This window comes from Oncorhynchus masou, chromosome 12 (genome assembly GCF_036934945.1).
Source record: "Oncorhynchus masou masou isolate Uvic2021 chromosome 12, UVic_Omas_1.1, whole genome shotgun sequence".
NCBI classification, from domain to species: Eukaryota; Metazoa; Chordata; class Actinopteri; order Salmoniformes; family Salmonidae; genus Oncorhynchus; species Oncorhynchus masou.
The window spans coordinates 1,154,984-1,176,537 of record NC_088223.1 but is presented as its reverse complement, the minus strand read 5'-3'; the positions used below and the strand labels follow the sequence as shown (position 1 = coordinate 1,176,537).

At 48.6% G+C, this 21,554-nt stretch overlaps 1 protein-coding gene across 3 annotated transcripts in view; it reads left to right on the top strand.

Moving 5' to 3' along the window:
- Positions 1 to 21,554, top strand: part of LOC135549455 (aminopeptidase Ey-like) — an 80,208-nt gene that overhangs the window by 37,362 nt on the left and 21,292 nt on the right. For all 3 annotated transcript variants that reach the window (XM_064979436.1, XM_064979437.1, XM_064979438.1), the window contains exons 6-11: positions 451 to 605; positions 3,447 to 3,560; positions 4,038 to 4,181; positions 6,860 to 6,925; positions 10,296 to 10,361; positions 12,818 to 12,993. In XM_064979436.1, coding sequence (XP_064835508.1) covers positions 451 to 605; positions 3,447 to 3,560; positions 4,038 to 4,181; positions 6,860 to 6,925; positions 10,296 to 10,361; positions 12,818 to 12,993 — 721 coding nt within the window. The remainder of the gene's footprint in view (positions 1 to 450; positions 606 to 3,446; positions 3,561 to 4,037; positions 4,182 to 6,859; positions 6,926 to 10,295; positions 10,362 to 12,817; positions 12,994 to 21,554) is intronic.

Below are 21,554 nucleotides of genomic sequence, written 5' to 3'. Positions count from 1 at the left end.
CAGACCTGTCAGGTAAGTTAGCTTAGCATTCAGACCTGTCATGTAAGTTAGCTTAGCATTCAGACCTGTCAGGTAAGTTAGCTTAGCATTCAGACCTGTCAGGTAAGTCAGCGTTGTATTCAGGCCTGTCAGGTAAGTTAGCTTAGCATGCAGACCTGTCATGTAAGTTAGCTTTGCATGCAGACCTGTCAGGTAAGTCAGCGTTGTATTCAGGCCTGTCAGGTAAGTCAGTGTTGTATTCCGACCTCAGCCCCATGAGTGCATGTGTACACATGTAGGCCTACACTTATATTATACTCTGTGAAACTAAGTCTACCAACAGATTGTTGGCTACGTTCCAAATGGCTCCCTATTCCCTATAAAGTGCACTAAGGCTCTGGTCAGAAGTAGTGCACTATAAAGGGAATAGGCTACCATTTAGGCCTCCTTTATTGTCTTTTCCCCCTGTAGACCAGATAGCTCTGCCTGACTTTAATGCTGGAGCCATGGAGAACTGGGGTCTGATCACCTACAGAGAGACAGCCCTCCTGTACGATCCAGCCATCTCCTCAGTTGGAAACAAAGAGAGAGTCTTGACTGTGGTGGCTCACGAACTGGCTCATATGGTAGTGTGTTCTCTATGACATCACTGTACTTCCTGTCCAACCTATGACATCCCTGTACTTCCTGTCAAACCTATGACATCACTGTACTGCCTGTCCAACCTATGATATTAATGTACCTAGTGTCCAACCTATGACATCACATCCTGCAAGGAGAAACATTGCTCGAGAGGATGACTAAGGTCCACAACATGAGCGCCAGGTAATGAGGAAGTCCAGTTGCCAGTTGCCGGGAGAAGATGGAACGAGATGGATTTTGGCCAGACATTCTGCTAATTTTCTCATCAATGAAACATTTAATCTCAATACAATTTTTTGTTCACAGAACTAGATTATGTTACTAACAGAGTGGACTAAGTTTAGCAGACTTGTTGTGTTGTTTAGAAGGAGTGCAAATTGAGTTATTGCACACGCACTTCACAGAGAAGGCGTTCCCTAATGGAAATATGCGCATACATGCTTGAACGCGCCAATAGGATCTCGCAAGCTCCTGCTTGGCTCTGCCCACCTCCTTGCTTGTTCTGCCCAAAATGACTAATTGGTTCCCATTTGAAACGACGGGCTATGGTCTATCTTGGTTTAGATATAAAAATCTTTGGTTAGAGTTTTGGGCTAGTAACCGGCAGGTAGCCCATTGGTTAGAACGTTGGGCTAGTAACTGGCAGGTAGCCTAGTGGTTAGAGCGTAACCTGCAGGGAGCCTAGTGGTTAGAGCGTTGGACTATTAACTGGCAGGTAGCCTAGTGGTTAGAGCGTAACCTGCAGGGAGCCTAGTGGTTAGAGCGTTGGACTAGTAACCGGCAGGTAGCATAGCGGTTAGAGCGTTGGACAAGTAACTGGCAGGTAGCCTAGCGGTTAGAGCGTTGGACTAGTAACCGGCAGGTAGCATAGCGGTTAGAGCGTTGGACAAGTAACTGGCAGGTAGCCTAGCGGTTAGAGCGTTGGACAAGTAACCGGCCGGGAGCCTAGTGGTTAGAGCGTTGGACTAGTAACCGGCAGGTAGCATAGCGGTTGGAGCATTGGGCTAGTAACCAGCAGGTAGCCTACCGGTTAGAGTGCTGGGCTAGTAACCGGCAGGTTTCCTAGTTGTTAGAGTGTTGGGGTAGTAACCAGCCGATAGCCTAGTGGTTAGTGTTGGGTTAGTTACCGGCAGGTAGCCTAGGGGTTAGAGTGTTGGGCTAGTTACCGGCAGGTAGCCTAGGGGTTAGAGCGTTGGGCTAGTAACTGGCAGGTAGCCTAGCGGTTAGAGCGTTGGGCTAGTAACTGGCAGGTAGCCTAGTGGTTAGAGCGTTGGGCTGGTAACCAGCAGGTGGACTCGTGGTTAGAACTTTGGGCTAGTAACCAGCAGGTAGCCTAGTGGTTAGAGCGTTGGACAAGTAACCGGCAGGGAGCTTGGTGGTTAGAGCGTTGGACTAGTAACCGGCAGGTAGCATAGCGGTTAGAGCGTTGGACAAGTAACCGGCAGGTGGACTAGTGGTTAGAACTTTGGGCTAGTAACCGGCAGGGAGCATAGCGGTTAGAACGTTGGGCTAGCAACCAGCAGGTAGCCTAGTGGTTAGAGCGTTGGACTAGTAACCGGCAGGGAGCCTAGTGGTTAGAGCGTTGGACTAGTAACCAGCAGGTAGCCTAGTGGTTAGAGCGTTGGACTAGTAACCGGCAGGGAGCATAGCGGTTAGAGCGTTGGACAAGTAACCGGCAGGGAGCCTAGTGGTTAGAGTGTTGGGGTAGTAACCAGCCGATAGCCTAGTTGTTAGTGTTGGGCTAGTTACCGGCAGGTAGCCTAGGGGTTAGAGTGTTGGGCTAGTTACCGGCAGGTAGCATAGGGGTTAGAGTGTTGGGCTAGTTACCGGCAGGTAGCCTAGGGGTTAGAGTGTTGGGCTAGTAACCGGCAGGTAGCCTAGCGGTTAGAGTGTTGGGCTATTAACCAGCAGGGAGCCTAGTGGTTAGAGTGTTGGGCTTGTAACCAACAGGTAGCCTAGTGTCTAGAGTGTTGGGCTAGTAACCAGCAGGTAGCCTAGTGGTTAGAGCGTTGGACTAGTAACTGGCAGGTAGCATAGCGGTTAGAGCGTTGGACTAGTAACCGGCAGGTAGCATAGCGGTTGGAGCATTGGGCTAGTAACCAGCAGGTAGCCTACCGGTTAGAGTGCTGGGCAAGTAACCGGCAGGTTTCCTAGTTGTTAGATTGTTGGGGTAGTAACCAGCCGATAGCCTAGTGGTTAGAGTGTTGGGCTAGTTACCGGCAGGTAGCCTAGGGGTTAGAGTGTTGGGCTAGTAACCGGCAGGTAGCCTACCGGTTAGAGTGGTGGGCTAGTAACCGGCAGGTAGCCTAATGGTTAGAGCGTTGGACTCGTAACCGGCAGGTAGCCTAGTGGTGAGAGTGTTGGGCTAGTAACCGGCAGGTAGCCTTGCGGTTAGTGTTTGGCCAGTAACCGAAAGGTCTGTAGTCCAAATCCCCAAGTTAACAAGGTGAAAAATCTGTTGATGTGCCCTTAAAAAAGCCACTTAATTCTAATTTCCCCAGGATCACTGTTGACTATGGCAGACCTTGGCCTTGATCACATTCTCCTAGGGTGTCTCAGGGTGAGTTGGGGTACCAAATGTTTTGGTCACAAGCAGCGAATACAACAGGTGGTAAATTTATAATGAAATACGAAAAACACATTTTCAATTCATACCTTTGTATTAATACGTACTTGTATATGTGTTAAATAGGACCAATACAAGTACCCACCTAATTATTAATATTGGTCAGAGCTGGCGAAAGGTAATGCACTGCTTCATCGGGAACAGACGGCCATTTTGGATGTGATTGTTCCCGAAGTGAGACATGATCCTGTGTCCACAGTGGTTTGGGAACCTGGTGACTCTGAGATGGTGGAATGACCTGTGGCTGAACGAGGGCTTTGCCAGCTACGTGGAGTATCTAGGAGCTGACTACGCTGAACCCACGTGGAACATCGTAAGACTGGTCACCCTCACAGGAGGATAATCTGATCATATAGAGTCCAGTAAGACTGATCACTCTTACAGGAGGATTAATCTGATCATATAGAGTACAGTAAGACTGATCACTCTTACAGGAGGATAATCTGATCATATAGAGTCCAGTAAGACTGATCACTCTTACAGGAGGATTCATCTGATCATATAGAGTCCAGTAAGACTGATCACTCTTACAGGAGGATTCATCTGATCATATAGAGTCCAGTAAGACTGATCACTCTTACAGGAGGATAATCTGATCATATAGAGTCCAGTAAGACTGATCACTCTTACAGGAGGATAATCTGATCATATAGAGTCCAGTAAGACTGATCACTCTTACAGGAGGATAATCTGATCATATAGAGTCCAGTAAGACTGATCACTCTTACAGGAGGATAATCTGATCATATAGAGTACAGTAAGACTGATCACTCTTCCTCTCTCTCCCTAGAAAGAGCAGACCATCCTGAATGATGTCCACAAGGTGTTTGCTGTGGACGCCCTGGCCTCATCTCATCCTCTGTCCCGGAAAGAGGAGGAAGTCAACCAGCCTGACGAGATCAGTGAGATGTTCAACACCATCTCCTACAGCAAGGTTTTCTATGTTCTAGAACATGTCCTACAGCAAGGTTCTCTATGTTCTTGACCATCTCCTACAGCAAGGTTCTCTATGTTCTAGACCATCTCATACAGCAAGGTTCTCTATGTTCTAGAACATCTCCTACAGCAAGGTTCTCTATGTTCTAGACCATCTCCTACAGCAAGGTTCTATGTTCTAGACCATCTCCTACAGCAATGTTCTCTATGGTTCTCCATGTTCTAGACCATCTCCTACAGCAAGGTTCTCTATGGTTCTCCACGGTCTGGACCATCTCCTACAGCAAGGTTCTCCAGGTTCTAGACATCTCCTACAGCAAGGTTCTCTATGGTTCTCCATGTTTTAGGCCATCTCCTACAGCAAGGTTCTCCATGGTTCTCCATGTTCTAGACCATCTCCTACAGCAAAGTTCACCATGGTTCTCAACGTTAAAAGACCCGAAGAAAGCATGCCTCCCACCCCTTCCCATCCCACCCAGAAACGTATCAGTGCCCCTCCAACCCATCCATCCCTTGATTCAACCAGTAGATTCCCTCCAATCGCCCCCTCCCTCCCCCACAATGACCAGACCCCCCCCCCCCCCACACACACACACACCTTCCCCGTGGGCCTGGAATCAAAGAACATAATACAAGTCTAAATAAATATCTGTAACTGGTTTGTGTGTGTTGGGCTTTAGCTGCGATTATTCTTCAAGACACTCCCACATCATATGGAGGAATGTGCCGATCTGATTCAGGGGACACAGTGACAATTTCCTCATACAATATTTCCTTGGTGTTAAATACATTCTGTGAACAAACTTAAAATGTATATGTTGATGGTTCGGATTACAGGATGCCAAAATCACATTTTTCCATATCCTATTCCAGTTAAAGGGTGGTTCAGATTAAATTACATCTGTGGACCAGGTAGAATAGAGTGTTTGTTGAGAACGCGCTAACACAGTTAACAAGATGTTCAACACCATCACCTACTGCAAGGTTTTTCTCTGTTCTAGACCACATATACAACAGAGACTGGTAGTGAGTATCTCACTGTAAAACACAAGCTGGGAGATACATGGTTACACCTTCTCTCTGGTGTAGTAGGGAGCTCCATGGTTACACCTTCTCTCTCTGGTGTAGTAGGGAGCTACATGGTTACACCTTCTCTCTCTGGTGTAGTAGGGAGCTCCATGGTTACACCTTCTCTCTGGTGTAGTAGGGAGCTCCATGGTTACACCTTCTCTCTCTGGTGTAGTAGGGAGCTCCATGGTTACACCTTCTCTCTCTGGTGTAGTAGGGAGATCCATGGTTACACCTTCTCTCTCTGGTGTAGTAGGGAGCTCCATGGTTAAAACTTCTCTCTCTGGTGTAGTAGAGAGCTCCATGGTTACACCTTCTCTCTCTAGTGTAGTAGGGAGCTCCATGGTTACACCTTCTCTCTCTGGTGTAGTAGGGAGCTCCATGGTTACACCTTCTCTCTCTGGTGTAGTAGGGAGATCCATGGTTACACCTTCTCTCTCTGGTGTAGTAGGGAGATCCATGGTTACACCTTCTCTCTCTGGTGTAGTAGGGAGATCCATGGTTACACCTTCTCTCTCTGGTGTAGTAGAGAGCTCCATGGTTACACCTTCTCTCTCGTGTAGTAGGGAGCTCCATGGTTAAAACTTCTCTCTCTGGTGTAGTAGAGAGCTCCATGGTTACACCTTCTCTCTAGTGTAGTAGGGAGCTCCATGGTTACACCTTCTCTCTCTGGTGTAGTAGGGAGCTCCATGGTTACACCTTCTCTCTCTGGTGTAGTAGGGAGATCCATGGTTACACCTTCTCTCTCTGGTGTAGTAGGGAGATCCATGGTTACACCTTCTCTCTCTGGTGTAGTAGGGAGATCCATGGTTACACCTTCTCTCTCTGGTGTAGTAGGGAGATCCATGGTTACACCTTCTCTCTCTGGTGTAGTAGGGAGATCCATGGTTACACCTTCTCTCTCGTGTAGTAGGGAGCTTCATGGTTAAAACTTCTCTCTCTGGTGTAGTAGAGAGCTCCATGGTTACACCTTCTCTCTAGTGTAGTAGGGAGCTCTATGGTTACACCTTCTCTCTCTGGTGTAGTAGGGAGCTCCATGGTTACACCTTCTCTCTCTGGTGTAGTAGGGAGATCCATGGTTACACCTTCTCTCTCTGGTGTAGTAGGGAGATCCATGGTTACACCTTCTCTCTCTGGTGTAGTAGGGAGATCCATGGTTACACCTTCTCTCTCTGGTGTAGTAGGGAGATCCATGGTTACACCTTCTCTCTGGTGTAGTAGGGAGCTCCATGGTTACACCTTCTCTCTAGTGTAGTAGGGAGTTCCATGTTTACACCTTCTCTCTAGTGTAGAAGGAGATCCATGTTTACACCTTCTCTCTAGTGTAGAAGGAGATCCATGGTTGGGCCTCTCTCTGGTGTAGTTACATGGTTACACCTTCTCTCTCTGGTGTTGTAGGGAGCTCCATGGTTACACCTTCTCTCTCTGGTGTAGTAGGGAGCTCCATGGTTACTTCTTCTCTCTCTGGTGTAGTAGGGAGCTCCATGGTTACATCTACTCTCAAGTAAAGAGGTCCCAGAATATTTGTTGATCTGACTGGAAAGAAAACTCAAAACTCCAATGTGACAGTTTTTCTCTTTCTCAAATCCTGTGATCTCTTCCACCCAGGGTGCTGCAGTTCTGAGGATGCTTTCTGAGTTCCTGACAGAGCCGGTCTTCGCCAGAGGACTTAGTGTGAGTAATGTTACAATGTATTAACCAGAGGACTCACTGTGAGTGTATTAACCAGAGGACTTAGTGTGAGTATTGTTACAGTATATTAACCAGAGGACTCACTGTGAGTATATTAACCAGAGGACTTAGTGTGAGTATTGTTACAATGTATTAACCAGAGGACTCACTGTGAGTAATGTTACAATGTATTAACCAGAGGACTCACTGTGAGTATAGTTACAGTATATTAACCAGAGGACTCACTGTGAGTATTGTTACAATGTATTAACCAGAGAACTCACTGTGAGTATAGTTACAGTATATTAACCAGAGGACTCACTGTGAGTATATTAACCAGAGGACTCACTGTGAGTATTGTTACAATGTATTAACCAGAGGACTTAGTGTGAGTATTGTTACAATGTATTAACCAGAGGACTCACTGTGAGTATTGTTACAGTATATTAACCAGAGGACTCACTGTGAGTATATTAACCAGAGGACTCACTGTGAGTATATTAACCAGAGGACTCACTGTGAGTATTGTTACAATGTATTAACCAGAGGACTTAGTGTGAGTATTGTTACAATGTATTAACCAGAGGACTCACTGTGAGTATTGTTACAGTATATTAACCAGAGGACTCACTGTGAGTATATTAACCAGAGGACTCACTGAGTATTGTTACAATGTATTAACCAGAGGACTTAGTGTGAGTATTGTTACAATGTATTAACCAGAGGACTCACTGTGAGTGTATTAACCAGAGGACTTAGTGTGAGTATTGTTACAATGTATTAACCAGAGGACTCACTGTGAGTATAGTTACAGTATATTAACCAGAGGACTCACTGTGAGTATAGTTACAGTATATTAACCAGAGGACTCACTGTGAGTATAGTTACAGTATATTAACCAGAGGACTCACTGTGAGTATAGTTACAGTATATTAACCAGAGGACTCACTGTGAGTATAGGCAGTGTATTAACCAGAGGACTCACTGTGAGTATAGTTACAGTATATTAACCAGAGGACTCACTGTGAGTGTAGTTACAGTATATTAACCAGAGGACTCACTGTGAGTATTGTTACAGTATATTAACCAGAGGACTCACTGTGAGTATAGTTACAGTATATTAACCAGAGGACTCACTGTGAGTATAGTTACAGTATATTAACCAGAGGACTCACTGTGAGTATAGGCAGTGTATTAACCAGAGGACTCACTGTGAGTATAGTTACAGTATATTAACCAGAGGACTCACTGTGAGTATAGTTAGTGTATTAACCAGAGGACTCACTGTGAGTGTATTAACCAGAGGACTCACTGTGAGTATATTAACCAGAGGACTCACTGTGAGTATATTAACCAGAGGACTCACTGTGAGTATATTAACCAGAGGACTCACTGTGAGTATATTAACCAGAGGACTCACTGTGAGTATATTAACCAGAGGACTCACTGTGAGTATATTAACCAGAGGACTCACTGTGAGTATATTAACCAGAGGACTCACTGTGAGTATATTAACCAGAGGACTCACTGTGAGTATATTCACCAGAGGACTCACTGTGAGTATAGTCACAGTATATTAACCAGAGGACTCACTGTGAGTATAGTCACAGTGCATTAAGCAGAGGACTCACTGTGAGTATAGTTACAGTATATTCACCAGAGGACTCACTGTGAGTATAGTTACAGTATATTAACCAGAGGACTCACTGTGAGTGTAGTTACAGTATATTAACCAGAGGACTCACTGTGAGTATAGTTACAGTATATTAACCAGAGGACTCACTGTGAGTGTATTAACCAGAGGACTCACTGTGAGTGTATTAACCAGAGGACTCACTGTGAGTATATTAACCAGAGGACTCACTGTGAGTATATTAACCAGAGGACTCACTGTGAGTATATTCACCAGAGGACTCACTGTGAGTATAGTCACAGTATATTAACCAGAGGACTCACTGTGAGTATAGTCACAGTGCATTAAGCAGAGGACTCACTGTGAGTGTAGTTACAGTATATTCACCAGAGGACTCACTGTGAGTATAGTTACAGTATATTAACCAGAGGACTCACTGTGAGTAGTAGTTACAGAAGTAGTTACAGAAGTCATCAGAGGTGGTCTACAGTATGTTGTCCAGGGGTCAGATGAGGTCGGTGGAGACAGCAGTGAATCAACCGACATCATGACACCTCCACCACTTCTCTCTCCCCTCTTACTCTCTCTCTCACTCTCTCTCCTCTCTCTCTCTCCTCTCTCTCTCTCACTCTCTCCACTCTCTCTCTCTCACTCTCTCCACTCTCTCTCCTCTCTTTCCACTCTCTCTCCACTCTCTCCTCTCACTCTCCACTCTCTCTCCTCTGACTCTCTCACCTCTCTCTCCTCTCCCTCCCTCTCTCTCTCTCACTCTCTCACTCTCTCTCCACTCTCTCCTCTCTCTCCTTTCCTCTCGCTCCTCTCTCTCCTCTCCTCTCTCCCCTCTCACTCTCTCACTCTCTCCCCTCTCCCCTCTCTCTCGCTCTCTCTCTCCTTTCCTCTCGCTCCTCTCTCTCCTCTCTCACTCTCTCACTCTTTCCTCTCTCCCCTCTCACTCTCTCACTCTATCCTCTCTCTCCCTTCTCACTCTCTCTCCTCTCTCACTTTCTCACTCTCTCTCCCCTCACTCTCACTCTCTCTCCTCTCTCTCTCACTCCTCTCCTCTCCTCTCTCCTCTCTCCTCTCTCTCTCCTCTCTCTCCTCTCTCCTCCCACTCTCTCTCTACTCTCTCACTCTCCTCTCTCACTCTCTCTCTACTCTCTCACTCTCTCTCACTCTCTCTCACTCTCTCTCCTCTCTCTCCTCTCTCTCTCTCCCCTCTCTCTCTCTACTCTCTCACTCTCTCCTCTCTCTCTCTCTCCTCTCTCTCTCTCTCTCTCTCTCTCTCTCTCTCTCTCTCTCTCCCCTCTCTCTCTACTCTCTCACTCTCTCTCCTCTCTTTCCTCTCTCCTCTCTCTCCTCTCTCTCTCCTCTCTCTCCTCTCTCCTCCCTCTCTCTCTCCTCTCTCACTCTCTCTCTACTCTCTCACTCTCTCTCCTCTCTCTCACTCTCTCTCCTCTCTCTCACTCTCTCTCTCCTCTCTCTCTCTCTCTCTCTCTCTCTCTCTCTCTCTCCCCTCTCTCTCTCTACTCTCTCTCTCTCTCTCCTCTTTCCTCTCTCTCCTCTCTCCTCTCTCTCTCACTCTCTCCCCTCTCACTCACTCTCTCCCCTCTCACTCTCTACTCTCTCACTCTCTCACTCTCTCACTCTCACTCTCTCACTCTCTCACTCTCTGTCCTCTCTCCTCTCTCTTTCTCCTCTCTCTCTTCTCTCTCTTTCTTCTCTCTGTCCTCTCTCTCTCAGTCATACCTGAATGAGTTTGCCTTCAACAACACAGTGTATTCAGATCTCTGGGATCATCTTCAGAAAGTAAGTCCTATTTTCTACCATTTATACAGTATGATAAATAGACCTCTATACTCTCTCTATGATCTGTCTACCATCTCTATGATCTCCCTTTCTCCTCTCTGGGATCATCTTCACCATGGATACAGTATGATAAATAGACCTCTATACTCTCTCTATGATCTGTCTACCATCTCTATGATCTCCCTTTCTCCTCTCTGGGATCATCTTCACCATGGATACAGTATGATAAATAGTCCTCTATATTCTCTCTATGATCTGTCTCTCTATCTCATTTTCAATCTACAATTAGCTTTCTACTAAAATGAGTATTAAATATAATCGGGTATTGTGTGGAAAACCCCCGTGGTTGAAATCTGTCTTGAACGACCCTAGAGATGGTGCCGTTGTACTCACTATCATTAAATATGTCTTGAACGACCCTAGAGATGGTGCCGTTGCACTCTCTATCATTAAATATGTCTTGAATGACTCGAGAGATGGTGCCGTTGTACTCTCCTTCAATAAATCTGTCTTGAACGACCCTAGAGATGGTGCCGTTGTACTCTCTATCATTAAATCTGTCTTGAATGACCCTAGAGATGGTGCCGTTGTACTCTCTATCATTAAATCTGTCTTGAACGACCCTAGAGATGGTGCCGTTGTACTCTCCTTCATTAAATCTGTCTTCAGCGACCCTAGAGATGGTGCCGTTGTACTCTCCTTCATTAAATCTGTCTTCAACGACCCTAGAGATGGTGCCTTTGTACTCTCTATCATTAAATCTGTTCTGAACAGTAGCGTGTCGTGGTTCTGGGGCTTGGGCCTTCAGTGAATTCCTACACAGTCCCACCCGAATTAATCCACCGTCATTATGATGCCATGGCTCTAGACACGATACATTTAGACAGAAACGCAGTATAACCAGGCGTTGCATCACCTTGAAATTGAAATTTGTATTCAGAGAATTGCAGGGGAAGAGTACAATACCTTTTCATTGTGCAGCTTCGTTCCCCTGCGTGCTTGTTCATTGAGCTGTAGATCCACTCGGGTGTCCCCAAACGTTTTCAAAAGCACCATTGTTTGTAGGTGCCCAGCAGGTACTTTGGTGTCTCGTTGCTGCCTTGGTTAGACAACTCAGGTTTGCAAAGCCAGTGTGGCTCCAAACACCAAATCGATCACTTGCAAATAATAGGCATTCTCAGCAGTACAGTTTGCAGTGCTTCTCGGAGCCTGTCTTTGTAGCATCGGCTTTGTAGCGTCGGCGTCTACCTCTCCTGACAATGTCTAACTTTTCTTGAAAAGTTTGTCTTGAGAATGGCGTTATAATTATATCCTCGACCAAATCGATATCTTCTCCTTCCGCCATTGTGGGTTGAAAAAACAGTTTAGTAGTATGCGAATTAATTCGTTGATCAATCGTTGATCAATTTTAGTTTCCTAGTTTCCTAGTTGGTAATCCAATCAAAAGACGTGCAGGCACTACGCCTGCTAGCTGGCTCCTGTGTAACACTGGAGCCAGCCAGCAGGCGTACAATAGCCAACTCTAAATCTGATAGGTTGACACTAAATTTTAATTTCCATTCACTTTAAGCTACAAGCGCCCGCACTGTTGATTCTGAAGTTCTGAGGGCAGATTTTAGACCACTGGCAACACATGATGGCTGAATATGATTGGATAAAATATCCAACATAAAGACCAGCCCTCCAAATCTCAACCTGGGGCTGGAAGCAGTGCAACCAAGAGGAACGCTATGAAATGAAGAGTGTAACTCTTACTCTGGGGAATAATTTAATACATATTTGTGGGAAAATATATTTTAAAAATATATATATTCTGATGATGTTTAGGCCAGCAGAGAAGGCCTTGCTGGGCCTGACGGCCCACCACTGGTTCTGAACGACCCTAGAGATGGTGCCGTTGTACTCTCCTTCATTAAATCTGTATTGAACGGCCCTAGAGATGGTGCCGTTGTACTCTCTATCATTAAATCTGTCTTGAACGACCCTAGAGATGGTGCTGTTGTACCCACTATCATTAAATCTGTATTGAACAACCCTAGAGATGGTGCCGTTGTACTCTCCTTCATTAAATCTGTCTTGAACGACCCTAGAGATGGTGCCGTTGTACTCACTATCATTAAATCTGTCTTGAACGACCTTAGAGATGGTGCCGTTGTACTCTCCTTCATTAAATCTGTCTTAAACGACCCTAGAGATGGTGCCGTTGTACTCTCTATCATTAAATCTGTCTTGAACGACCCTAGAGATGGTGACGTTGTACTCTCCTTCATTAACTCTGTCTTGAACGACCCTAGAGATGGTGCCGTTGTACTCTCTATCATTAAATCTGTCTTAAACGACCCTAGAGATGGTGCCGTTGTACTCTCTATCATTAAATCTGTCTTGAACGACCCTAGAGATGGTGCCGTTGTAATCTCTATCATTAAGGTGTTGTTATGTGTTCCATCCTCTGAAAGGCAGTCCTCACCACTCCAGGGATGAGTCTACCTCACACAGTGCATGACATCATGAACCGCTGGATCCTTCAGATGGGCTTCCCAGTGGTTACCATAGATACGGCCACGGGACACATTACCCAGAAGCACTTCCTCCTGGACCCTGACTCTGTAGTGGACAGACCCTCTCCATACAAGTAAATATTCTTCTTGAGCTCAGTTCTGTGATGCTGTTTTACCATAGACCAGGGGTTGCAGGTAGCATAGAGGTTAAGAGCGTTGGGCCAGTTGCTGTTTGTAATCCCCGAGCCGTTCTGCCCAGTTGACCCCCAACGACAAGGCAGTTGACCCCCAACGACAAGGCAGTTGACCCCCAACGACAAGGCAGTTGACCCCCAACGACAAGGCTGTTGACCCCCAGCGACAAGGCTGTTGACCCCCAGCGACAAGGCTGTTGACCCCCAGCGGCAAGGCAGGCAGTTGACCCCCAGCGGCAAGGCAGGCAGTTGACCCCCAGCGGCAAGGCAGGCAGTTGACCCCCAGCGGCAAGGCAGGCAGTTGACCCCCAGCGGCAAGGCAGGCAGTTGACCCCCAGCGGCAAGGCAGGCAGTTGACCCCCAGCGGCAAGGCAGGCAGTTGACCCCCAGCGGCAAGGCAGGCAGTTGACCCCCAGCGGCAAGGCAGGCAGTTGACCCCCAACGACAAGGCAGTTGACCCCCAACGACAAGGCTGTTGACCCCCAGCGACAAGGCTGTTGACCCCCAGCGGCAAGGCAGGCAGTTGACCCCCAGCGGCAAGGCAGGCAGTTGACCCCCAGCGGCAAGGCAGGCAGTTGACCCCCAGCGGCAAGGCAGGCAGTTGACCCCCAGCGGCAAGGCAGGCAGTTGACCCCCAGCGGCAAGGCAGGCAGTTGACCCCCAGCGGCAAGGCAGGCAGTTGACCCCCAGCGGCAAGGCAGGCAGTTGACCCCCAGCGGCAAGGCAGGCAGTTGACCCCCTGCGGCAAGGCAGGCAGTTGACCCCCTGCGGCAAGGCAGGCAGTTGACCCCCTGCGGCAAGGCAGGCAGTTGACCCCCTGCGGCAAGGCAGGCAGTTGACCCCCTGCGGCAAGGCAGGCAGTTGACCCCCTGCGGCAAGGCAGGCAGTTGACCCCCTGCGGCAAGGCAGGCAGTTGACCCCCTGCGGCAAGGCAGGCAGTTGACCCCCTGCATCAAATCAAATGTATTTATATAGCCCTCCATACATCGGCTGATATCTCAAAGTGCTGTACAGAAACCCAGCCTAAAACACCAAACAGCAAGCAATGCAGGTGTAGAAGCACGGTGGCTAGGAAAAACTCCCTAGAAAGGCCAAAACCTAGGAAGAAACCTAGAGAGGAACCAGGCTATGTGGGGTGGCCAGTCCTCTTCTGGCTGTGCCGGGTGGAGATTATAACAGAACATGGCCAAGATGTTCAAATGTTCATAAATGAACAGCATGGTCAAATAATAATAATCACAGGCAGAACAGTTGAAACTGGAGCAGCAGCACGGCCAGGTGGACTGGGGACAGCAAGGAGTCATCATGTCAGGTAGTCCTGAGGCATGGTCCTAGGGCTCAGGTCCTCCGAGAGAGAGAAAGATAGAGAGAATTAGAGAGAGCATACTTAAATTCACACAGGACACCGGATAGGACAGGAGAAGTACTCCAGATATAACAACTGACCCTAGCCCCCCGACACATAAACTACTGCAGTATAAATACTGGAGGCTGAGACAGGAGGGGTCAGGAGACACTGTGGCCCCATCCGATGACACCCCCGGACAGGGCCAAACAGGAAGGATATAAACCCACCCACTTTGCCAAAGCACAGCAGGGCAGTTAGTTAACCCCCAACAACAAGGCAGTTAGTTAACCCCCAACAGCAAGGCAGTTAACCCTCAACAACAAGGCAGTTAGTTAACCCCCAACAGCCTGGGGTTAAGGAGGGGTTAGTACATACTGGGGTTAAGGAGGGGTTAGTACAGCCTGGGGTTAGTACAGCCTGGGGTTAAGGAGGGGTTAGTATAGTCTGGGGTTAAGGACGGGTTAGTAGAGCCTGGGGTTAAGGAGGGGTTAGTACATACTGGGGTTAAGGACAGGTTAGTACAGCCTGGGGTTAGTACAGCCTGGGGTTAAGGAGGGGTTAGTACAGTCTGGGGTTAAGGAGGGGTTAGTACAGTCTGGGGTTAAGGAGGGGTTAGTATAGTCTGGGGTTAAGGAGGGGTTAGTATAGTCTGGGGTTAAGGAGGGGTTAGTATAGTCTGGGGTTAGTACAGTCTGGGGTTGAGGAGGGGTTAGTATAGTCTGGGGTTAAGGAGGGGTTAGTACAGCCTGGGGTTAAGGAGGGGTTAGTACAGCCTGGGATTAAGGAGGGGTTAGTATAGTCTGGGGTTGAGGAGGGGTTAGTACAGTCTGGGGTTAAGGAGGGGTTAGTACAGTCTGGGGTTAAGGAGGGGTTAGTACAGTCTGGGGTTGAGGAGGGGTTAGTATAGTCTGGGGTTAAGGAGGGGTTAGTATAGTCTGGGGTTAGTACAGTCTGGGGTTGAGGAGGGGTTAGTATAGTCTGGGGTTAAGGAGGGTTATTATAGTCTGGGGTTAAGGAGGGGTTAGTATAGTCTGGGGTTAAGGAGGGGTTATTATAGTCTGGGGTTAAGGAGGGGTTAGTATAGTCTGGGGTTAAGGAGGGTTAGTATAGTCTGGGGTTAAGGAGGGGTTAGTATAGTCTGGGGTTAAGGAGGGGTTAGTACAGTCTGGGGTTAAGGAGGGGTTAGTACAGCCTGGGGTTAAGGAGGGGTTAGTACAGCCTGGGGTTAAGGAGGGTTAGTACAGCCTGGGGTTAAGGAGGGGTTAGTATAGTCCGGGGTTAAGGAGGGGTTAGTACAGTCTGGGGTTAAGGAGGGGTTAGTATAGTCTGGGGTTAAGGAGGGGTTAGTATAGTCTGGGGTTAAGGAGGGGTTAGTACAGCCTGGGGTTAAGGAGGGGTTAGTACAGCCTGGGGTTAGTACAGTCTGGGGTTGAGGAGGGGTTAGTACAGTCTGGGGTTAAGGAGGGGTTAGTACAGTCTGGGGTTAAGGAGGGGTTAGTACAGTCTGGGGTTAAGGAGGGGTTAGTATAGTCTGGGGTTAAGGAGGGGTTAGTATAGTCCGGGGTTAAGGAGGGGTTAGTACAGCCTGGGATGGTACAGTCTGGGGTTAGTACAGTCTGGGGTTAAGGAGGGGTTAGTATAGTCCGGGGTTAAGGAGGGGTTAGTACAGTCTGGGGTTAGTACAGTCTGGGGTTAAGGAGGGGTTAGTACAGTCTGGGGTTGAGGAGGGGTTAGTACAGTCTGGGGTTAAGGAGGGGTTAGTACAGTCTGGGGTTAGTACAGTCTGGGGTTAAGGAGGGGTTAGTACAGTCTGGGGTTGAGGAGGGGTTAGTACAGTCTGGGGTTAAGGAGGGGTTAGTACAGTCTGGGGTTAGTATAGTCTGGGGTTAAGGAGGGGTTAGTACAGTCTGGGGTTGAGGAGGGGTTAGTATAGTCTGGGGTTAGTACAGCCTGGGGTTAAGGAGGGGTTAGTACAGTCTGGGGTTAAGGAGGGGTTAGTACAGTCTGGGGTTAAGGAGGGGTTAGTACAGTCTGGGGTTAAGGAGGGGTTAGTACAGCCTGGGGTTAAGGAGGGGTTAGTACAGTCTGGGGTTAAGGAGGGGTTAGTATAGTCTGGGGTTAAGGAGGGGTTAGTATAGTCTGGGGTTAAGGGAGGGGTTAGTATAGTCTGGAGTTAAGGAGGGGTTAGTACAGCCTGGGGTTAAGGAGGGGTTAGTATAGTCTGGGGTTAAGGAGGGGTTAGTATAGTCTGGGGTTAAGGAGGGCTTAGTATAGTCTGGGGTTAAGGAGGGCTTAGTATAGTCCGGGGTTCAGGAGGGGTTAGTACAGCCTGGGGTTAAGGAGGGGTTAGTACAGTCTGGGGTTAAGGAGGGGTTAGTACAGTCTGGGGTTAAGGAGGGGTTAGTATAGTCTGGGGTTAAGGAGGGGTTAGTACAGTCTGGGGTTAAGGGAGGGGTTAGTATAGTCTGGGGTTAAGGAGGGGTTAGTACAGTCTGGGGTTAAAGAGGGGTTAGTACAGCCTGGGGTTAAGGAGGGGTTAGTATAGTCTGGGGTTAAGGAGGGGTTAGTACAGTCTGGGGTTGAGGAGGGGTTAGTATAGTCTGGGGTTAAGGAGGGTTAGTACAGTCTGGGGTTAAGGAGGGGTTAGTACAGTCTGGGGTTAAGGAGGGGTTAGTACAGTCTGGGGTTGAGGGGTTAGTACAGTCTGGGGTTAAGGAGGGGTTAGTATAGTTTGGGGTTAAGGAGGGGTTAGTATAGTCTGGGTTTAAGGAGGGGTTAGTACAGTCTGGGGTTAAGGAGGGGTTAGTATAGCCTGGGGTTAAGGAGGGGTTAGTACAGTCTGGGGTTAAGGAGGGGTTAGTACAGTCTGGGGTTAAAGAGGGGTTAGTACAGTCTGGGGTTAAGGAGGGGTTAGTATAGTCTGGGGTTAAGGAGGGGTTAGTACAGCCTGGGGTTAGTACAGTCTGGGGTTAAGGAGGGGTTAGTATAGTCTGGGGTTGAGGAGGGGTTAGTACAGTCTGGGGTTAAGGAGGGGTTAGTACAGTCTGGGGTTAAGGAGGGGTTAGTACAGTCTGGGGTTAAGGAGGGGTTATTATAGTCTGGGGTTAAGGAGGGGTTAGTACAGTCTGGGGTTGAGGAGGGGTTAGTACAGTCTGGGGTTAAGGAGGGGTTAGTACAGTCTGGGGTTGAGGAGGGGTTAGTACAGTCTGGGGTTAGTACAGTCTGGGGTTAAGGAGGGGTTAGTACAGTCTGGGGTTGAGGAGGGGTTAGTACAGTCTGGGGTTAAGGAGGGGTTAGTACAGTCTGGGGTTAAGGAGGGGTTAGTACAGCCTGGGGTTAGTACAGTCTGGGGTTAAGGAGGGGTTAGTACAGTCTGGGGTTAAGGAGGGGTTAGTACAGCCTGGGGTTAGTACAGTCTGGGGTTAAGGAGGGATTAGTATAGCCTGGGGTTAAGGAGGGGTTAGTACAGTCTGGGGTTAAGGAGGGGTTAGTACAGTCTGGGGTTAAAGAGGGGTTAGTACAGTCTGGGGTTAAGGAGGGATTAGTATAGCCTGGGGTTAAGGAGGGGTTAGTACAGTCTGGGGTTAAAGAGGGGTTAGTACAGTCTGGGGTTAAGGAGGGGTTAGTATAGTCTGGGGTTAAGGAGGGGTTAGTATAGCCTGGGGTTAGTACAGTCTGGGGTTAAGGAGGGGTTAGTACAGTCTGGGGTTGAGGAGGGGTTAGTACAGTCTGGGGTTAGTACAGTCTGGGGTTAAGGAGGGGTTAGTACAGTCTGGGGTTGAGGAGGGGTTAGTACAGTCTGGGGTTAAGGAGGGGTTAGTACAGTCTGGGGTTGAGGAGGGGTTAGTACAGTCTGGGGTTAGTACAGTCTGGGGTTAAGGAGGGGTTAGTACAGTCTGGGGTTGAGGAGGGGTTAGTACAGTCTGGGGTTAAGGAGGGGTTAGTACAGTCTGGGGTTGAGGAGGGGTTAGTACAGTCTGGGGTTAGTACAGTCTGGGGTTAAGGAGGGGTTAGTACAGTCTGGGGTTGAGGAGGGGTTAGTACAGTCTGGGGTTAAGGAGGGGTTAGTATAGTCTGGGGTTAAGGAGGGGTTAGTATAGTCTGGGGTTAAGGAGGGGTTAGTACAGCCTGGGGTTAGTACAGTCTGGGGTTAAGGAGGAGTTAGTATAGTCTGGGGTTAAGGAGGGGTTAGTACAGTCTGGGGTTAAGGAGAGGTTAGTACAGTCTGGGGTTAAGGAGGGGTTAGTACAGTCTGGGGTTAAGGAGGGGTTAGTACAGTCTGGGGTTAAGGAGGGGTTAGTATAGTCTGGGGTTAAGGAGGGGTTAGTACAGTCTGGAGTTGAGGAGGGGTTAGTACAGCCTGGGGTTGAGGAGGGGTTAGTACAGTCTGGGGTTAAGGAGGGGTTAGTATAGTCTGGGGTTAAGGAGGGGTTAGTATAGTCTGGGGTTAAGGAGGGGTTAGTACAGTCTGGGGTTAGTACAGTCTGGGGTTAAGGAGGGGTTAGTACAGTCTGGGGTTAGTACAGTCTGGGGTTAAGGAGGGGTTAGTACAGCCTGGGGTTAGTACAGTCTGGGGTTAAGGAGGGGTTAGTACAGTCTGGGGTTAAGGAGGGGTTAGTACAGTCTGGGGTTGAGGAGGGGTTAGTACAGTCCGGGGTTAAGGAGGGGTTAGTATAGTCTGGGGTTAAGGAGGGGTTAGTACAGTCTGGGGTTAAGGAGGGGTTAGTACAGTCTGGGGTTAGTACAGTCTGGGGTTAAGGAGGGGTTAGTACAGTCTGGGGTTAAGGAGGGGTTAGTACAGTCTGGGGTTGAGGAGGGGGGGTTAGTACAGTCTGGGGTTAAGGAGGGGTTAGTATAGTCTGGGGTTAAGGAGGGGTTAGTGGGGTTAAGGAGGGGTTAGTATAGTCTGGGGTTAAGGAGGGGTTAGTACAGTCTGGGGTTAAGGAGGGGTTAGTATAGTCTGGGGTTAAGGAGGGGTTAGTACAGTCTGGGGTTAAGGAGGGGTTAGTATAGTCTGGGGTTAGTACAGCCTGGGGTTAAGGAGGGGTTAGTATAGTCTGGGGTTGAGGAGGGGTTAGTATAGTCTGGGGTTAGTACAGCCTGGGGTTAAGGAGGGGTTAGTATAGTCTGGGGTTAAGGAGGGGTTAGTATAGTCTGGGGTTAAGGAGGGGTTAGTACAGTCTGGGGTTAAGGAGGGTTAGTACAGCCTGGGGTTAAGGAGGGGTTAGTACAGTCTGGGGTTAAGGAGGGGTTAGTATAGTCTGGGGTTAGTACAGTCTGGGGTTGAGGAGGGGTTAGTATAGTCTGGGGTTAAGGAGGGGTTAGTACAGTCTGGGGTTAAGGAGGGGTTAGTACAGTCTGGGGTTAAGGAGGGGTTAGTATAGTCTGGGGTTAAGGAGGGGTTAGTACAGTCTGGGGTTAAGGAGGGGTTAGTACAGCCTGGGGTTAAGGAGGGTTAGTACAGCCTGGGGTTAAGGAGGGGTTAGTACAGTCTGGGGTTAAGGAGGGGTTAGTACAGTCTGGGGTTGAGGAGGGGTTAGTACAGTCCGGGGTTAAGGAGGGGTTAGTATAGTCTGGGGTTAAGGAGGGGTTAGTATAGTCTGGGGTTAAGGAGGGGTTAGTATAGTCTGGGGTTAAGGAGGGGTTAGTACAGCCTGGGGTTAGTACAGTCTGGGGTTAAGGAGGGGTTAGTACAGTCTGGGGTTAAGGAGGGGTTAGTATAGTCTGGGGTTCAGGAGGGGTTAGTACAGTCTGGGGTTAAGGAGGGGTTAGTATAGTCTGGGGTTAAGGAGGGGTTAGTATAGTCTGGGGTTAAGGGAGGGGTTAGTATAGTCTGGAGTTAAGGAGGGGTTAGTACAGCCTGGGGTTAAGGAGGGGTTAGTATAGTCTGGGGTTAAGGAGGGGTTAGTATAGTCTGGGGTTAAGGAGGGCTTAGTATAGTCTGGGGTTAAGGAGGGCTTAGTATAGTCCGGGGTTCAGGAGGGGTTAGTACAGCCTGGGGTTAAGGAGGGGTTAGTACAGTCTGGGGTTAGTACAGTCTGGGGTTAAGGAGGGGTTAGTACAGTCTGGGGTTAAAGAGGGGTTAGTACAGCCTGGGGTTAAGGAGGGGTTAGTACAGTCTGGGGTTAGTACAGTCTGGGGTTAAGGAGGGGTTAGTACAGTCTGGGGTTAAGGAGGGGTTAGTACAGTCTGGGGTTAAGGAGGGGTTAGTATAGTCTGGGGTTAAGGAGGGGTTAGTACAGTCTGGGGTTAAGGAGGGGTTAGTACAGTCTGGGGTTAAAGAGGGGTTAGTACAGTCTGGGGTTAAGGAGGGGTTAGTATAGTCTGGGGTTAAGGAGGGGTTAGTACAGCCTGGGGTTAGTACAGTCTGGGGTTAAGGAGGGGTTAGTACAGTCTGGGGTTGAGGAGGGGTTAGTACAGTCTGGGGTTAAGGAGGGGTTAGTACAGTCTGGGGTTGAGGAGGGGTTAGTACAGTCTGGGGTTAGTACAGTCTGGGGTTAAGGAGGGGTTAGTACAGTCTGGGGTTGAGGAGGGGTTAGTACAGTCTGGGGTTAAGGAGGGGTTAGTACAGTCTGGGGTTGAGGAGGGGTTAGTACAGTCTGGGGTTAGTACAGTCTGGGGTTAAGGAGGGGTTAGTACAGTCTGGGGTTGAGGAGGGGTTAGTACAGTCTGGGGTTAAGGAGGGGTTAGTACAGTCTGGTGTTAAGGAGGGGTTAGTATAGTCTGGGGTTAAGGAGGGGTTAGTACAGTCTGGAGTTGAGGAGGGGTTAGTACAGCCTGGGGTTGAGGAGGGGTTAGTACAGTCTGGGGTTAAGGAGGGGTTAGTATAGTCTGGGGTTAAGGAGGGGTTAGTATAGTCTGGGGTTAAGGAGGGGTTAGTACAGTCTGGGGTTAAGGAGGGGTTAGTACAGTCTGGGGTTAGTACAGTCTGGGGTTAAGGAGGGGTTAGTACAGCCTGGGGTTAGTACAGTCTGGGGTTAAGGAGGGGTTAGTACAGTCTGGGGTTAAGGAGGGGTTAGTACAGTCTGGGGTTGAGGAGGGGTTAGTACAGTCCGGGGTTAAGGAGGGGTTAGTATAGTCTGGGGTTAAGGAGGGGTTAGTACAGTCTGGGGTTAAGGAGGGGTTAGTACAGTCTGGGGTTAGTACAGTCTGG